The sequence below is a fragment of the Fistularia commersonii genome, chromosome 19 (assembly GCF_037954325.1).
Source record: "Fistularia commersonii isolate RoL2024-O1a breed Wild chromosome 19, RoL_Fcom_v1.0, whole genome shotgun sequence".
Classification (NCBI taxonomy): Eukaryota; Metazoa; Chordata; class Actinopteri; order Syngnathiformes; family Fistulariidae; genus Fistularia; species Fistularia commersonii.
The window spans coordinates 8,858,544-8,877,407 of record NC_141302.1 but is presented as its reverse complement, the minus strand read 5'-3'; the positions used below and the strand labels follow the sequence as shown (position 1 = coordinate 8,877,407).

The window sequence follows — 18,864 nt, the reverse complement described above, 5'->3', positions numbered from 1 at the left end:
CTTTAGTCATTTTTATTCCTAAGAGAATAATTGGATCTTGTCAGTCCTGGTATATTCGAGGAACTGATGGTTTCTCCAGCAATAGTTTATTCAGAGCTCAGAATCAGAAATCAGTCTGATCTTTTGTCTGAGGACATTTTCAGGACACCTGTGAGCTTCCATTCTACCTGAAAGATAAAATGATCTGTGGTCAGACTTTGGTTTGATTTTAAGCACATTTTGTGTGCTTTGCATCCAGATTTTGTTTTCCCTTTGAGGGACGTGGTGGGGAGTGTCCGCTTGCAAGGACCATCTGCTTCAGGACTCAGGCCAGATAAAAAAGAGGGAAGGAGAAGGGGAACAAAAAGGTGAAGAAAGAATCTAGGTGATGTGAGTGGCCATACCTTGATTTATAAAATGTGAGTGAGATTAAACTTGTAACAAAGGTTTGACAGAACACAAGAGGCTTGTTTATGGTTTCAAACCTTTTAACAGGAGTTTATTGTGGGCCGTCTCATTTCGTTTTTTCCCCTGTTGACTTGCCAGTCCCTGTTGACTATGCCTTTGATTCTCCCCTTTTGACTTTGTCTATTAATGTGCCAAGTAGTCGTTACTAACTTCGTGGCAAACTGGCCCACCAACGTGTCCTCCCATCTTTGTGCCAGAGTCCCAGTGAGGATCAATTGCTTTCACCGGAGTCCAAGGCGGTGAATAGAAAAGACTAATGTGAAAAGACCTCTAATGTGTCATATCTTCCTGAACAAATTCTCAAGTGCTTCTCTAAAAAGCTGTCCCATTGCCCTCAGCGCTTCCCGCTTCACCCTTGCCGTCAGGTGTCAATGTTCAGTAGTGTGTGGCAGGATCTCGTTGCAAATGTGTGCTGAGTTAGACTGGTTTCCTTCCAGATTTAATAACACTCTTTGGGGTAACGGGACTGTAGAGGCTACTGTAGGTTACTGAATGTAATGTCATAGCTTTATCACTTTTTTCAATACTGAAATTTGTATTGCGTAATTTAACTGTCTATGGCCATATCATGTTATCCCTTCAAAATGCAAAATTAAGCAAGCCCTGGGAAAAAAAACTTCATGAAATGACGAGAACTGCATCACAGTACTGGTAAAGTTGATACCGTTCAGTGCATATGAATTTTACACTGCACCAGCATGAATCATCAGTCCCAGGTTGTGAATCTCCCTGTATGACATGTGACCATAAAAACGCAATAAAATGTAGACAAAGAAGAGAGCTGAAACTTAGATTAAAGAATTGACTATTTGTCCATTTGGATGAGCCTTTTGAAGGGCTCCTTGATGAAATGGTGTCAGAGCTGAACACCATACAGGCCATATGTGATGCAGCCAGCATCAGAGGCCAACTGGAGGGTCCGTCTGTCTTTCTTCTTGTCCCTATGGGGGGCTCAGAAGCCTGTTTTGGGCTTTCGCCACTCCAAAACACCCTGTCCTCCAGGATACTGCCAGCGCTTATTATAGACTCCAGAACAACACAATACTGAATATATCTGTCAGTCTGATTGGAGATTGTGACATACAAAACATCAACACAAACCATGTGCATGCGCGCCATCTTAATTCGGATAGCCTGAAAAAAGGTTGGAAACATTTGCATGGGATGTGGCTTATCAAGGGTGTTATGTCAACATTCACACTTGCGGTTGTCCAACAGAAAACCTGGAATGTACAAGACTGACACCAAGTGGCAGAAAGAAGATCCCTCACTTGCTGAGAATCCACAGGAGTAGTAGGCCCACTTCAAGACCTGGCTCATGAATCCCTCTGTCTGTCTGTCTGTCTGTCTGTCTGTCTGTCTGTCTGTCTGTCTGTCTGTGTATACATACATATAAACACACAATATAGTCATATATGGTGCGTCTTAAATTACAGTCATAGTTATATTTACTGGCAATTATTAGATTAAATTTGTATGTATTTAGCGTTTTTAAAATTCAACAATGTCCATCACATGTGTGCAGGTGTGTGTGTTGTGTACACTCCATGTATAAGGAATATTTGCTCATTTTAATTATTGTTGTAACATTAAGAAGAGTGATTATTCTTTTTTTACATTGTTGACAAATATATATAAATATATATATGTATATATACGGTGTGTATATATATGTATATGTATATATACAGTGTGTGTGTATATATATATATATGTGTGTGTGTGTGTGTGTATATATAAAGATATATACACATATACATATGTGTGTGTGTGTGTCACTTGAAATCTGCGACTTGCATTTCTTTCCATTAATAATTCAATATGTATAGATTTTTAAATATCCTGTTATCCTGTTGTTGGGTGTACTACTTGTCCTAACTCAGGGTCTTGGGGGCACTGGAAGCCATCTCAGCTTACACTGAGAGAGGGGTGGTGTTCACCTTGGATTTATTGCCATATATTCACAGGACCTGATTTCACATAATTACCTCAGAGATATTCTCTGACCTATTTAGGCCCCTGAAATCATAACTGTTACATACATATTCTGATCTTTATTCTGTGTTCGTGACACTGGCAAAATAAATGCCCTTTTGTTTGATGTGTAAAAATTCAGCATCTCCCTGGAGAAAATGAAAGTGACCTTACAGCATAAACCCATGGATGGGCTACATTCTTTTGTGTGTTCCGCAACCAAAATTACACGCATCCTTTCATAGAACGTGCCCCAAATCCCTGCAGGTGCTTGTACAGTCACCAGTGCAGTGTCTCAGCACAAGCTGACCGATAAAGAGCCTCTGTTATCTTCACATAACAGGCGCCGCGGCTGAATAATTTATGGGGGCATTCCAATACATTGACTCAGAAAATGATGGAGGGCAGGCAACTGGTAAATGGTTTGATCTGTGTGTTTGAAGGTGTGCAGGTGTGGGTTTCCATTACGTTGCTTAGCTCTCTTTTAAAGTGTGTGTTTTTGAGGTACTTGTATTATAACTGTCTGTTTGGAGTGTGTATTGTTGGTTGAACTTCTGAGATTTTTTTCCATGCATGGACATTTTGGGTTTTTTAGAATATTTTTGCACACCCAGAAGCTGCTGTTTCAAGAACCAGTGACATTTGAACATGAGTATTAGAGCTTTAATGAAGCAAGTAATTAAACTTTCACTTATCAAGCAACAAAATTGGTCTCTGGAGGGATTCTAAAAGAGAAAATGCAATTATTTTACTGAATCTTCATTCATGTCTGATCACATTGTGTTCTTAAGGAGCCCAACCATCAGGGGATACTTGAGGCTGATGGTTGTGCCAGTTTGGTGTTAACAGTTTCTCTTACAGTCTGCTTTAGGTGGCATTTTTGTTTCCATTCTTTCACACTTATTGGAGTCTTAGCTTATACTTTTAATGCTAGTTTGTACAGTAGGTACATGACAGTTTGCCATTCCTCTTTCACTGCGGACCATTTAAAAGAATTTGGTTATTTGAGTCGTTTGTGTTTAAATTTGTCTATATATGTATTTAATATGACCAAACATTGCCTTAATTCTTGTCCCTTATTTGTCAAACTGTATGAGGATAGCCTGAGGATATCTTTAGAAACTAAGTACATTTCTAGCTTTTCTTTCTTCATCATCATACATGCAGTGTCCCACTGGCCTTCTTAAAAGTGACAAATTTTCTTTCAATGTAACTTTGATGTAACTTTGTTCTTCATTGTTGAGCTGTATCCTCATGGCTCCATGTGGTTCAACAGTCCATTTACCAGGTGGAGGAATGTTTGAGAAGCTTGGCAAATGTGAACTGATGGACTTATTGTATTATTCGTTTTCATTATGCTGAGTTGCCTTCCACTAAGAGCTTTGTCAGTTACTTCTAAAAAGGTGCTGTATTCATGTAATTAATACTAGTGCATCATTGAAGCGTTATGAAAGTGTGACGGCTAAATCTTTCAGCAGGTTTAGTGAATTGGTATCGTAGATACTTGCTCTGTCCCTTTTATGACCCTGGAGTAGCTTTTGTGAAGGAAAAGGAGAAATATATTTACCACATGTATTTATGTGTGCAGTACATGTATGTTTATGTGTTTAAATACATAGATCTTTCTTGTAGAGTAGACCGTTTGTTGTTCTTCCTATCAGATTACTTAATAATGGTTTAAGACGTTATGGTATTGATTTTGGGTCAGCTAAAGTAATACTCGAACAACCACGGTTTCCTGCAGGATGCCATAATGTTTCGCTCACATTTCACTATAAGTGAGCGTATACATCTATGACAATTACTTCACGAAGAAGAGCCATCATGTCACATCTCTAAATACTGCATTGCAGTATGTTTAATCCACAGGACTGTTTCCCCTTATGTATTTGGCTAATTTTAGCCGCCACTTTGGAGGACAAGGTCAGTGTAGCTGAGTGCAAAAATTTGGAAGGGTCGTTTGTGTGTGTGTGTGTGTCTGTCTTTGTGTTTTTGTCAGTGTGTTTGACCTTGTTTACCTACATTTGCAGCGTCCTAAAATCCAGGCTCCTGTTTGTGCTTTGAGGGCCCAGTCTCCTTGACTTCTGTTTTGATGGTAAAGACTTAAGCTGGAGCTTAAGTTGTGATGGGAGGTTGAGGTGCAGGTAAGGAAATCATCCTCCATGATGATGACCCCAATATTTTTGTGTATGTGGGAGGAAGAGAGGGATTAAGTGATGCATCACAGCCAGCTTAGTTTCACATAGCCCATGTTGAGCTCTGCTGTGACCACTGTCTGACCTGCTAACACCAAGCCAAGGGGTCTCTGACCAACATGGCACTGCAGCTGTGGAAGAGATGGGAGGTACGAAGTAGCAGCTCATTTCTTTTTTTTGGCAAACGGCAATAAAAAAACACCCTGGTTTATGGTTCCAACTCAGGACAATGTTTCATTTATTTTTCTAGTATACTGCAGAAGCTGTAGCTATTGTGTGTGTTCTCAGAGCTTGGTGGATGAGGCATTCTCTGATTAAATTTTTTCCAAGTGCGAGTCAGTTCCCTCAGGAGGGTGGGAGGGTTCAGTCAATGGAAGTTGTGAATAAAGCATTAGTTATTGAAATGACATAAAATATCATCTGGTTTATTGGAAGGACTGAATTTAAAATTGTTATTATTGTCAGAAAACATTCACCAGAGTTTCCCTATGTTCAAAACAATGAATTGATTATCAATTTTTGTAATTGATATGGTGATAGCTATTTGCCAGATTTTTTTTTTGCTTTTTGTCTTTTACAAAAACAGACAATTTTGGCATATGCTTTAACAGTAATCCTGCTTTATTAAGATTTACTAAACCAAATTGAAATTGACTGTTTAACTTTTCTCACATGTAAAGATTTCTATGGATTGCGAGATTCTAGCATGGGTTTAATGTGGGTCTCTCATGAACTGTGTACACTTGATTAAATTGAGTGGAGATTTTTAATCACATACTCACAAACAACTGTCAGCCTTGCTGTTCGCTTTGTTTTTAGACAGTTAAAAATCCATACATCCCATCAATCAAGATAAAACTGATGGCAAAGTAGCCTGTAGCAAGAAAAAAATCTGGGTCTTGTGTGTGTGTGTGTGTGTGCGTATGCATGTGTGCGTGTGCGTGCGTGCGTGTGTGCATGTGTATCCTGACAGGTTTTGAAAGATTTTTTTAGAATTCATCCAATATCTCCTGTACTGGGCTGCTGTTAAATGTTACTTGTTTAATATAAGAGTTCCACTTGAGTAGTAAAGACAATTAATGTTGTCTACTTATTGAAGCAGTTGAGAAAATTCAACAACAAAGTAAGCTGATTATATGCCAAGTCGCTAATGCTGTTGGGCACAAACTCTGTGGCTGTAGGTGATTGCCTCTGTAATGGCCTATTGTATTAACTTTGCAAGTTTTTAGTGAAACAGGGTTCTTAGTTCAAATGAGCCTGTTATCATGAGTATTGTCTCTCATTTTTCAAAACCAAAACAGTGAGTTTATTTATAACCTGTTTCTCTTGTTCACTGTTAAGATCTTAAAGTCCCAATTTATTTTAAAGGAAAGGCACCTTTTTTTTTGTTGCCCGAAATATGTGCATAAAGAAAGCATGTCCATCAGTAATCATCTACATTGGGCACAAATGACTGGGCTATACTCAGAATTCTTGTTGCCATGTGAATTAAGGAACAAAATGATGTCAAACCCATTGGGTAAACTATGTCTACTTGAATCACATCAACATCAACAAATAATAGTCTCAGCAATACTAGTCCCAGGTTTAATTGATGTTTTTACTACAGTTTAATAAATTAACACCTGCTCTTTTTGGAACATGACTGGTAAAACATCTACGCTTTAATTAAAAATATCTAATAGTCATGAAATCCAATATTAATTTTACATGCGTTGAAAGAAAACCTCTGATCGTGGTCATATTAATTTTTTAAGACTTTCTCACTGAGGTACTTATTGGAGTTGAAGCACTGGAATCTGAGACTTCCTATTGTTTTTTATGTACAGTAGTCCTGAATCAGACTATACTTTATTTATCCCCAAGCATTTCTTATTTGACCTCCTTATCTACCTCCTCCTTCTCAGTCAGAGCCAGTGAAGATTATTATATATATATATATTTTTCAATTTAGAATCTTTAGAACGCTTTTTGTTAGCAACCTTTTTTTTTTGGGCTTTTTGTGGAGATGACATTGTCAACACAGAAGAAGATGTCTGATGAGACAGTATCCACCTGCTCGCTGATATCCTCGGATGAGGATATAAGATTTCCCAATCTGTGTATCAAAGCATCCCTGAAGCATATCAATGCTGTCTGGCATCCAATGCTTGAGCTTAGTTACTCTACCTGCTCTCCTCACCAGTGTTGCAAAGGCAGGAGCAAGCAGGATGTAGTGGAGGGGGACATTAATTTGTGAGCATCAGGGACGGATCTGAAACATTTGTCAAGTGTATTCTTTAGACATATTTTACAGTTGACATACTCCTCGATCCAGTGGGAAGTGATTGAAAATGACCCATGATGAATTTTGGGGCATCGGGAGATCTGCTCAAATCTGTCAAGTGTGGATTTGATAGGCTCTGAAGCTGAGGCTGCATTGATTTTGAGGTGGATGTAAACCAGGATCAGGAAAAGTTGTAGGAATTCTCTAGGGAGATAGAAGGGGTGCAGGGAGATCGCTAGGAGCCCAATGTCTGAGATGCAAAGCGTCTCCTTGACAACCACCGTCTTACACCACCGGGGGTTAATGTAGAGGCAGACGCCCCCGCCATGGTGTTTCCCCATGCTAACAGCATTCCGGTCTTTGGGATGACCGAATCCGTCTGTGCAGCGAATTATCGTTAATGTCCTTATTGTTTAAACATGTTTCTGTGAATGTGATAGAAATGATAGAGGCAGTCCGGTACTCGTGCATGTTGTTTCTATTGGCCTGGAGTTTGTCCTACATCCCGGGGAGCAAATGCACGTTGGCCAATATGACCGAGGGGAGCATTCGTATTTACCTCCCGCCCGTCTGAGTTGGGCTCTGATATTTCCCTTTTTCTTTCCCCAACAACACTTATTTACAACACTTTGTTTTGGTCTCAGGTCTTGACTCTAGTCAAATATATCTAATCTTCGTTTTGAGTGTCACTCCGGCAGCATGGTCTTTCATACGACGAGCTCCCTACTAGAATAAATCGGTCTATCCACAGAGCATTCAGAGGGTCTTCCCTCAGGCTGTGAGCATACCTTGGGATGTGCTTTGCAAAACAGTGCTATCACAGACCGTATACAACACCATAACAATGAAGCCGAGCTGCTCAGTGTGTTCTATCAGGTGTGTGTCTCAGCTTGCTGGAAAAGTATGGCTCTATTCCTGGTTCTCTGTCCAGGTTCCTCTTTTGTCTTCGCAGGTACAGAATATGCTGTACTCATCTCAGGGGAAGCATATAAATTTAGCATTGCTGTCTATGCTTAAGCTCAGCAATCTGCCACTAATGGCAGCAAATGTAATGTGCATTTTAATGTAAATCTGAAGCCTACTTGGCAGTGACCAGTGACAAATATTTTGCATATGACACATGCAAATGAACAACAGTTTATTCAATAACATGCTTAAGATCACTGCCCGTAGCTGTACGAACATAAACTGCACAACCAATTTAATCATGGAAACATCAACTATGGATTAATATATTCAAAATGGTAAAATTGCTTTCTACTTTTCCTAATCCTTTTCCTGCAATGACTGAATCTTAGCCTTTTTGCACTGTCCCATTTACCTTAAGGTTGATCCAGTTTGAAATTTACTGCCAGTCTTCGTGATTTGGATAAGATAATTTTGCTGCCACATGATACTCTTATTGAGGCTAACCGACCACCAGCAGAACACTCACATCATTTCATGAGATATAGACATGCATTGGTCTCACTGCTTGGTAGCTGCTACTTTCTTTGAATTGTGGGTGAAAAAGTCTCTTTTAATCACATGAAAATGATTTTATAGATTACAAGGATTTCTCAGTTCGGAAGAATTATCTTTGGATTTGTGCCTGTGTGATACTTTTTTCTTAAGACGACTTTGGAATTGTTGGGGGCAGCAAATGTGCAACAGATAAAATGTTAGACCTATTGCAGTGCACTCACAATTGTGTCTGATGGGTGATCCATCATATTGGTTCAGAGTTGGTATGTTATATTAAAACAGAATAAATGATCTCAATATTACAGAAGCTCCTAATTTACACTATTATTGCATTATCACAACATTAATGCCTGCATTAGTTTCAGTTTAAAAAAAAAAACATAGCTTTCTCCTAACCTCTTCAATATTTTAAGAGAAGATTGAAATTTTGTTGAAGTCACGCTTAAAGAGTGGTTATATGTACCAAAATTGATTTAGGGCAGTTCCCAGACTTCTGTTTTTGTAGGGGGTGTTTTCAAGCTTCTTTGTAGATACTGACAATTGGAAGTGATCCATGTCTTTGCATTGGTGCGTTTATGACAGGAGATTCTCAAGAAGCAGAAACCCATTTGTCTCCTGTGACTGCAGTTACTATTATCTCTGCTTCTGATACCAATAAAAACATACTTTTATAGCCTGCTAACTTGAAAAAAAAAAAAAAAAACAGCAGCATCTTGCACTCTCAAGCTCTCTTACTCCCTCTCTTACTTATTCAATCACTCTGCCAGTGCCTCTCTCTCCCTCTCCTCTTTCTCCTCCCACCTCCTTCACACTCTGTTGATCAGCTCAGGAAAGGGAAAGTGCTTGTGTGAAACCTGAGGATCGCTGGCAGGGTAAAGAAGCAGAGAGCAGAGCAAGCACATCGTCCTTTAACCTGCAAGGTAAGGTGAGCCTCACATGATAGCAGTTGATAGCAATTAGCTCTTGGACTGGACTATTTCTGTCAAGTTTAAAGCATATCAACTAGTATAAATGCAGGATCTTTAAAGCATGTGTTTACGGTGTTTTATGTGTGATTTGTTCAGGTATGAAAGTTGTGCTCCTGATATGGGACCTTCAAGATGACAGTGTTGTGTGCAGAAGTAGGAAATTATTAGGTCAGGTTTTTGGTAGCATCATAATATTGTCTTGTTTTAGTCTTGACGATCTATCAATGTGAGGAAGGTGATGATTTTGGTAGATTCACTTTTTTATTATCTCTGATCCAAGAATAGCTCACTGAACAACTAACCTTCTTGGAAGACCAACCTCAGACACATAAGACAAGCTTTCTCCTAAAGGGCATGCTGAAATGTCTTGCATTTCATTATGGCCGTGCACAACTTGCGGCAAAAAGCTTTGCAAATTATCATGTCTTCTCAGGTGTATAAACAGGTACCAGTGTGCTTTACACGCTACAGTGACTGTAGCTATTTGTATATGGATGTTTACCAGAGGCTGTTCATCATTTCAATTCTGCAGCCTCTTAACCCTGCACCCACAGGGTTTGATATCATACTTGTGGCAGCTCTTTGATTTAAGTATATTGTTGCACAGAATTCTGGTAATAAAACCTTTGAGATATTTGTTTCCCATATATTTCACATTAGTAAAGGGTCCAACCATGTGCACGCCAACCAAAAAGACCCAGTGTAGGGAGGACATACAGGACTTCCGTAATGACCATGGCTTCTCCAAGAAAGTCCTGCTCAACTGCTGTCTGGTGCGGCGCATCATCAGCTGGGCCTCACCGAATCCCAAAGGTATGAAAACATGGGTTTTTAAGGATGAAAATGTTCACTAATGTGATTGATTGCCTCTGATAGTTTCTGATACTGTTTAATTCAGTCAGAGTTTTTTTTTCTCACTGACGTAATGGGAATGTCAGCCCAGCTCGATTTGTTAATCAATCAAAGTTATCAATAGGCCCCTGGAATAAATATTCCTGGTCTTTAAACTGTTTTGTATCATATACGTTTGATAGCAGGAATTGGGATCTTCCTCTTGTTTCTTTTTCCATTTACTGGGAAATGAATTTCAAGATTTTTTTTGAGGCTGTTTGACAAAGGGTATCTTAAGTTTTTATTTTTTCAGTTACTGATTATTTTGCAGGTTCATGTACACATAGATATTGCTGAAACAAATAAGCTTTTGGACTACGAATAATATTTCATACTGCCCCAGTATGACTCGTAGTATCCAAGGACAAATATAATCTTGCCTTGGTCGACTACAAATTATATTATCTAATTAGTTGCAGGATAATTTTTCATTCTTTTTCTACTCTGTTTGCCTCTGTGATTGTTTAGTGTGCCTGGAAACAAAAAGCTATTGCTGCTGCTTTGTGCTGGGAATAATCTGTTTTCTTTTCTTCTTCATGAAATTGGTTTTGATATTATTGGCAGATATTTGTTTTTATCCAGACTTCAGTTGAATATCAGATTAAAATCTAAATGTTTTTAAGCGCCCATGTGCTTATTTTGCTACATGTCTGGATGATCAACTGCAGGATAGATTTGACAGCTTAATCGCAGTGATGGATTGTCGAGGACAAATTATCAACATTTTATTTATGGTGAAATTTGCTCCAAAACAGGCGCTGAACTAACAGAGATAGGAGAAATAACAAAATGTTGTGTTCAGAGTCTAATCTGGGATATGTACAACTGCAATGTACACTTGAAGTTGACTGTAAAATTAATTGTTTTTATCAATGTTTTTATGGTAGCAATATAGTCTCAGTTACTGTATGGACAATCTTTTCTTTTTTTAACAAGCTGATATGAACATAAAGCAGCTCAGAAATGTGTGCCTCATAAATGCTGCTGAGGATGTCAAGCCCTCTGAAAACATGGAATGTAATATTGATCAGTGATTCTTTTACATTTAGTGGAACACCAAAATTTATGATTTTTTTTTTTTTTTTGCAGAGTGAGAAATGGCTGTAACGCAGTGCCCCACAAGTCACACTCGACAGCTTCTGTAAATACATTAATTGAACCAGTTCAGTATTGATTACCTCTGAGCTTCTATATTCTTAGTGGTCTAGTAGCCTCATAAAACAGAATTTATAGCTACATGTGTTTGTACCTGGAATAGGCACCATTATGCTGCCATTTGCATTTGCCCTTACCACATATTTGGACGATAAGCATGCTAAATTTCTTTGTCTGGCAAATATTTATCACAAATGATACGTTAGGATGTTCCAGTGATGGATGATTAAGCTCTTATTTATGAAGTATATCAGTTTCTTTAAGTGAAATCAGAAGTTGTTACAGGATGTTAATACATTTTGACTAAGCATTTTAATTTTTTGTTTCATCGTAAAAGTTCAGAATGTAGATAGAGCCCCTACTTTGATCATACTTTATTTACCATGAAATGTGGCACATAACTCTTATGTCGAGCACACCAGAAACAATACACTTGTGCGGCCTGTCATTCATTGAAACAAACGGCTTGCTCATGATTCAGGATGCTATTAAACAGCCATGAATATCTCTGCTGGGATTCTTAAATGACATCTGCTATAAAGATATTTCTGCAGGGCCACAAAAACAACACAAGGACTCTGAACAATTGCTCGTTAGGAGAAGGATGATGCGTATCTGAGTTTTGTAACTCAAATCTATTCTTAGTCATTTTGTGTTTATTAATCTTGTGGCAGGTGCACTTTCTAGATCACATCATCACTTTGGTGTGCTCCTGTATTTCCTCCTTGTATTTGTTTGTTTGCGTGTGTGTGTTAACCTCAACTGCTGTAATTTGAATGTATTTCACTAATATCATGCAAGCTGATGAGCACAGCTGGACCCATACTTGGACCCAGGTGCTCCTGTCATACACTCTTAAATGAAGCAGAGCATTTGTTTTGACCCCCATTCCTTTCTTTGCTTCTTCCTCACTGGCATCAAAGCCTCTCTTTCATTCCAGACCTGTATTTCAATCGAGCCTTAAGGCCTATCTTCAAGAGCACAGTGGTATGAGGCCCAAAGGAAGGCAATGCATTTTTCAAAGGAGTGACTCAGGAATCGGATTTGTAGCTACTCTTCAACTTTAAAAATTCAACTTTGTTTTCCCATACTGCCAAACACCACTGTCACTGGAGGATTTCCTACACACTTATGTCTGTAGTCTCTGCATAATGCAGACATTGGTAGGAAAAAGATGAATTCAGAATGCATAATCTAACATAGTTAACAAATGTCCAGTTCTTTCAGAATAAAAGTTTCCTCCCCTCACACATGATAAAGTCGTAGGTGTAGGTGTCATTGGAACCTAAATCTGTGCGCTAATGTTTCCTGGAATAGCCTCCCAGCATGCATATTATCACACAATAAATCCATGGTCTGCTGTGAGGGTGTAATTTACAGGCCCCTGTTGTGTGTGACGCACTCAGATGACTCAATTGTTGTATCCACAAGGGAAAGGAACATGCTGTGTTCTAAATTATACGTTGTGGATTAAACAGCTTGTTTCTATTAACAGTTGTGTGAGACACTCATTGCTTTAGTTATTGTGGAGGACCCTGCACAAACATTGTATAATTCATGTTTGATCTGAGGACGTAAAGGAAATCCATGACTGTACTTTATTTTTACAGCCAGGAGAGGGCAGCAGGCTACTGAATAACTACATAAGTAACTCACTGTGCTGGTTCCTGCATTGTACTGCAGTTGTAGTTTTGTTGCCTCAAGTGATCTCAGTAGAAAAATAAATAAATTAATAAAACTATGACTGCGGATTTGTTGATGCAACACATATCCACTTTTAGGTCTATTTGTGTTTTCTGCAGAAGTAACGATTTATTTGAGAGGTTTTACCCAACCTATTTTTGGATATATTGGGATTAGGAATGTATGGATTTATCAGCTTTGCATTGTTTTCTGTATGTATGTGCCCAGTAATCTGTTTACCAGCAAAAATGCTGGTATTGAACAACAGTAGTGGGTGGTGTTCATTTCTGTTTTGAGTGGATGATTTAATCTCCGTTAATTCAAAAGGATTTTAATGAGGCCTGAAACACTTGATAACATGTGGAAAACAGATTTTTTTCATGTCTATGGGAACAAACTGGGCAATACATAACATTATTATATGTGAATACATACATAGTAATTGGTGCTGACAATTTGCTAATCTTTAAGTAAATAAGTAAACGTGTAGTCTAAATGCATTGAATATCTGACACTATCTATCTGACGACAATTATTCTCTGGTAAAACTGCATTGCCTGAATTTGACAATTTTATGCTACTTGAGTATTTTTGAGGGGAAAAAAGGTGCCAGAAATTCTGGAAGAAATTTCATGATGAAAATAAATAAAAATTAGTTAGTCTTTTTCTGCATCAGATATTGTGACGTGTCACTATTTAAAAAAAATGGCTTTTTTCATATTTGCCATTACTGAGGTCTTCATAAATGCAATTCGGATTAGTTTTGTTCCAGGATTATTTTCCACAGCAATGCCTAATCAGTCACAAAGTGAGCACTGTACCTTACACATACTGTCAGACAGTTGTGACAGACAAGCAACAAGGCCTTGAAAAGCAAACCTAACCACAAAGAGTTTGTAAACTGTAGGAACAAAATGTAATTATTGCTTTGAGTAAGAGCTGTTATTGAGCTGCAGGAACCCAGTGAGGCCTTTTCCAGGGACCGGCTGCAGTCGGGGTTAGATGTCTTTTTGTATTGTGTTTGCAATGAGTCTGAGGACTCTACAATTCAACTCTGAGATGTTTGTGTGGTTTTCTGTTTTAGTGTGGCTTCAAAAATCTCTGTTAATGTTCGTCATAGTCAACCGTTGTCAAATTATATTATGGAAACTGGACTTAGTTTGCCCCTTAAATACATTTGACATTTCATTTGATGGAGTTCTTCTTAAAAATCCCTACAAAAGATTTGGATTGCCATTTATATCCATAGTGATCCTTCACACCTTTTTCTGCAGGTCAGAATAAGGTTCAACATAATTTAAGGTTGCTCTAGTGTTACTCCTTTTTGTATGTGCTTACTTGTAAAGGAATAAAGATTAGCAAACTTTTTCAGGTTGTCACCGCCAAAATAAGCATGTCAGAAGATTACAACACCCTGTATTTCTGGAGATGGTTTAAGTTTATAAAGGCACAAAGTTTTTCTCACTGATTTCATTCTGTCAACTGTTGCAAAATTGCTCTGAATTCTGTTTTCTTCTATGGAAACCCTTTAGCATTGCTCACTCAAGATAAGCCATGCATTGGTGGAGAGCACTTCTCTGTCATGTCTAATCTCTTTATTTTAAGTCTGATTCAAAATTACTTTGAGCAAGTGTGTGAAGTTTGACTCCACATCCAAAAGTTTTCCACCATGCAACGTCCTGGAGTGTGTGTGCTCTAGATTTGTCTTGTCCTTTTTGTTGAATTGCTTTCAAGAACATTTGAGAAGTCCCTAACTGATTGCTGGCTTGATGCTATCTGCCTGTTTACTGTTAAGAAAGGCTCATTACATTTTAATCTTTTGTTCCAATGTGGTCAAGAGTGCACATCTCAATAGAACCAAGGTAGAAATGGAAAAAGGCAATGATGGATGAGAGGGGTAGTTAAGGCAGCACGCTGCCCTCAGTTCTTAGGAGAGGGGATCAAGAGCGATTGCTCAGGGACTGCTGGCTGGCTGAGATGCAGACATGTCCCACAGTTGTCATTTACTTGATTCATATGTTGTGAAAATGGTAGCTAGAGAATGAGAAGGAAAGGATCCAACAGTGATGCCTCTCCTTGCCGTTAATCTTCCTCATCGGTCCCGTACTGCTGTCAGGGAAAGCTGAAAAATAACTGGCTTTTTGCAATGGATGGGCTCACAGATGATAAGTGGGTTTGGTGAACTACTATAGCCCACGCAATTCAAATTTTTACTCCCAATTTAAAAATGCAGGGCACTTGAAACTTGGAAATTGAGAGTTTATCAATATGGAGATGAGGGATCTATGATCAAATCTGATGAAAAAAAACATTGCTGGAATTAATGGGGATCCACACAGTAAAACTAGATATTCCCTGATTAGATACAATCATTGAATTTTGTCAAACATGATGCAAACCAACAGTAACAACTGGACCTATGCGGTTTTTCCATTTTATCAATAACACTTTTTAAGCAATTTGTATTGAATGCTGCAAAAAATAAATAGCAAATTGTCTGACTTTATGGCACTTTTTTATTAGCCGATTATGAGGAAATGAGCTTTGGCACAACTCAAATCTCCTGCCCATGCTCCCCTGCTCTTCCGAAGCTTGGCATTGAATTTGCTTGTTGAATCCATAGTCATCATATAATTTGTTTTCTTTCGGTTACATTCTGTTGTTGAATAGTGTCTAAAATCTTTGTTAGACTTAATTATTATTTATTTTATTTTGAGACCAAAGAATACTACTCTTTGACTTTTCACAAATTGCAGGGGAGGTCAAATGCAGAAACAGCTAATCAGCACTGTTAGCTACCAGAATGTTTCAATCTTCCATTCAGTAAACAGCCTTTTCTTGACATTTTAGAGAAACATTAACATTTATGTGCTTTTAAGGATGCCATCTATCCTTCAATCCATACAGCTTTTCCCGCACTTTGACTTGTCGGGATGCTGGAGCCTATCCCAGCTGTCATCAGGTGAGAGGCTGGGTACTCACGGTACCCATCACCAGTCAATCACAGGGCCACATATAGGAATAGATAACCATTCACTCTTTCATTCATCCATCTGGGCAATTTTTCAGATTTATTCAAAGTCACCCTTGTTATGTTTTTGGACTGTGGGAGGAAACCAGGGAACCCAGAGGAACCACTGTTATTATTACTACCACTGTTATCTATTTTTTGTGTTTGAATGAACATGGATACATGGATACATTACTTTGGTGAAACACAACTTATTCAATGGTATTGTATGTTAGTTTGTGTGTGTGTGTGTGTGTGTGTGTGTGTGTGTGTGTGTGTGTGTGTGTGTGTGTGTGTGTGTGTGTGTGTGTGTGTGTGTGTGTGTCCACACACACACACACAGACACGTATACATATATATATATATATATATTGATCTAAAAATGGCACTGCAGTAGTGCTCCACTGGTTGTTTCCTGAAGTAGTTCATACATTTCTCAACAATTCTATAAATGGCTCAAATGTCACCCAACTGTGGCGTGCCAGACTGCAGAAGCACTTTCCATTATGTCACACAACAGTGAGCCTGGCGTTGTCTTTCTTGGTCTTGTCCACGACCTGTTCCCACTGCTGATAAACAGGGATTAGTAGCTAACAGCCAGGGATTAGTCAGAGAATAAGCAACCCTGCTGACCCACTTTGTATGTAAAACACCTTTAAGTAGTAAGTTGATGGGCAATAAACACTTCAGACACTTCATCTTGTCTATTCAATACAACAACTGGGTCGGCTCAGCATGTGACTTCGCCCTGTCACCCCTGTAACCGAGCCGCTTCCTTTTGTCTTCATGGGGAACTCATTCCATAATGTACGTCATTAAAGATGCATTTGTTGTTTTATTCAAGTGTTTTTCCACAGGCTAGGTAATATTGTTTATGAGGGAGCATGCAGACTTACCCTTAATGCAGAAGCACTGAAATAAAGACTGGAATCATCAGCAAGTTAGTTTACAAAAATATGTAATTGATTATTTACAAATAAAAGCATTTTTTCAGTTGAGGTTGTTGTTATTCACTTTGAGAAATTGAAAACCGGCTTAATGTCAATATGATTTTCCAGGGCAAACTTTCTAAGCTTATTATTTTAGTTTAGTACCACGTGACTATATTTTTTGAGGAAGAATGGTTCATTTGTTTAACTTTTTTCTAAAATCATTTGATCAGAAGTCTCATCTGACTTTTTGATTAATTTTTTTAAGCCTGTTATAATGAATTACCATTATTTTTGTGGAGCCAAAAAAAGCGAAACTGAAGAATCTTCAATGTGTTTTTTGTCTTTCTATCATGATGCTACAAATGTTTGCACCCAAGTAGAAGCCCAGCCTCTTAAGATTTTGTTTTATGCAGAATGTGCTAAAGCTTTTTCCTCCTGTTGTCCTCTCAGCGTGATGAATGCTATTTGTTACTCCACAGGCCTCAGGTTCATGTTGCAAGGTGTGCATCAGTGTTCTATGCCTTTTTAAATGAGGGAACAGGAGGCCGACACAGCAGCAGATGCTGTCACTACATGTGACATATTCTTGCAACTTGAATTCCTGTTTCCACTAACACCTCGTGATTTTGCAGCCCCTCATTATGTTTCTTATTTTTCCCCTGTGTTTGAGTTTGAGTAAGCTTCAATAATCTTACCTTTCTCAATTTTACCAGTTTGTGAAATGTTGTACTGGCGAATGCTATTACTATATGGGTGACTGTCGGGGGCCCAAATTGAATTTTGTGACTGCAGGTTGTTTCACCATAGCTTATGTTGATCATTAAAGCACTTACGATACACTGTCATACAGCTGGGAACCATAACAATCTAAATATCTTTCAAATAACAAGAAAAATTCTTACTTTAGCATCCTGCCTAAAAAAACTCAGCTACCTTAAATAACTAGCTGAATCTTAGCTTAGGGACATTATTGCCACTCCTCACCAGAGACACGCCTCACTATTTGGTAGAAAGTTTATATTTATTGCTTGGGGCTCATGGGAAATGTAATCTTGAAGTCATTGTGTGCACTGTGTCTCATCTATTTAAACAAAAAAGTAATCTACAGATTCATCAGGGATGAAACTTGAACCTTATCATATATTAGTGGGCTGGGCTGGAGGCTTTCAATGGAGCATTAGGAACACAAAGTTCCCAGACAAATTGTATGGAAATTTGTCTTGGAAAGGTTGTTGTGAAGTTGCCAGTGCCATCAATCATCTGCTGCCTCCGCATAATGTTGGTGCCTCATTTTTCCTCACACGTCATCCTGCGTCTATGTTTCTGCTGGTGGTGTAAGTGTATGTTGTAACCCTCTTTAGACAAGTGTTTGTATTCTAGCAGAGGCACAAGCCCTCTATAAATAGGCCTCCCTGATTGATAAAGGCTACAGTGAAATCTCGTAAGCCTTCGGCTGCCGCAGGGCAGGGATGACTTCCTTGTGTCTGTTTCACCTCTGCTTTAACACACCTGTCCCTGTCACAGTCTAATACGCCCCTCCTGTACAAACTACAGGCAGATGTTCATTGCTAGCCCTAAAAGACCTTTTACAAAGCATCTAATGAGGTGAGAGGTATTCCATTTCCAGTCAGGTACAAGCTGCTCAGTGGCTTTTAATCAAAAGAAAGCATTGGCTTCCTGTTTTCTTCAGGTTTTTTTCTTTTTTTGTTAAACTGCTAAACAAAAGTATATTGCTTCTCGGGCACCAGGTGAACCGATAAGACTGTATTTCTCCACAATAATGTTATGTGTTTACCATTTTCACACAACACACTATGGAACAGTCATTTAAAATTGATTTATGAATGAAAGTTTATACACAGATAATAAGAAAAGCTG

The 18,864-nt window shown here is 38.6% G+C and overlaps 1 protein-coding gene across 3 annotated transcripts in view; it reads left to right on the top strand.

Annotated features, from left to right (window-relative positions):
- Positions 1 to 18,864, top strand: part of kcnip4a (potassium voltage-gated channel interacting protein 4a) — a 142,792-nt gene that overhangs the window by 4,125 nt on the left and 119,803 nt on the right. Inside the window, exons 1-2 of one of the 3 annotated variants that reach the window (XM_086165386.1) lie at positions 9,186 to 9,266; positions 9,975 to 10,127. The exons of the other annotated variants lie outside the window; for them this stretch is intronic. Coding sequence (XP_086021512.1) covers positions 9,989 to 10,127 — 139 coding nt within the window. The 5' untranslated portion in view covers positions 9,186 to 9,266; positions 9,975 to 9,988. Of the gene's footprint in view, positions 1 to 9,185; positions 9,267 to 9,974; positions 10,128 to 18,864 lie in introns of those variants that run through there. 3 annotated transcript variants of the gene reach the window in all.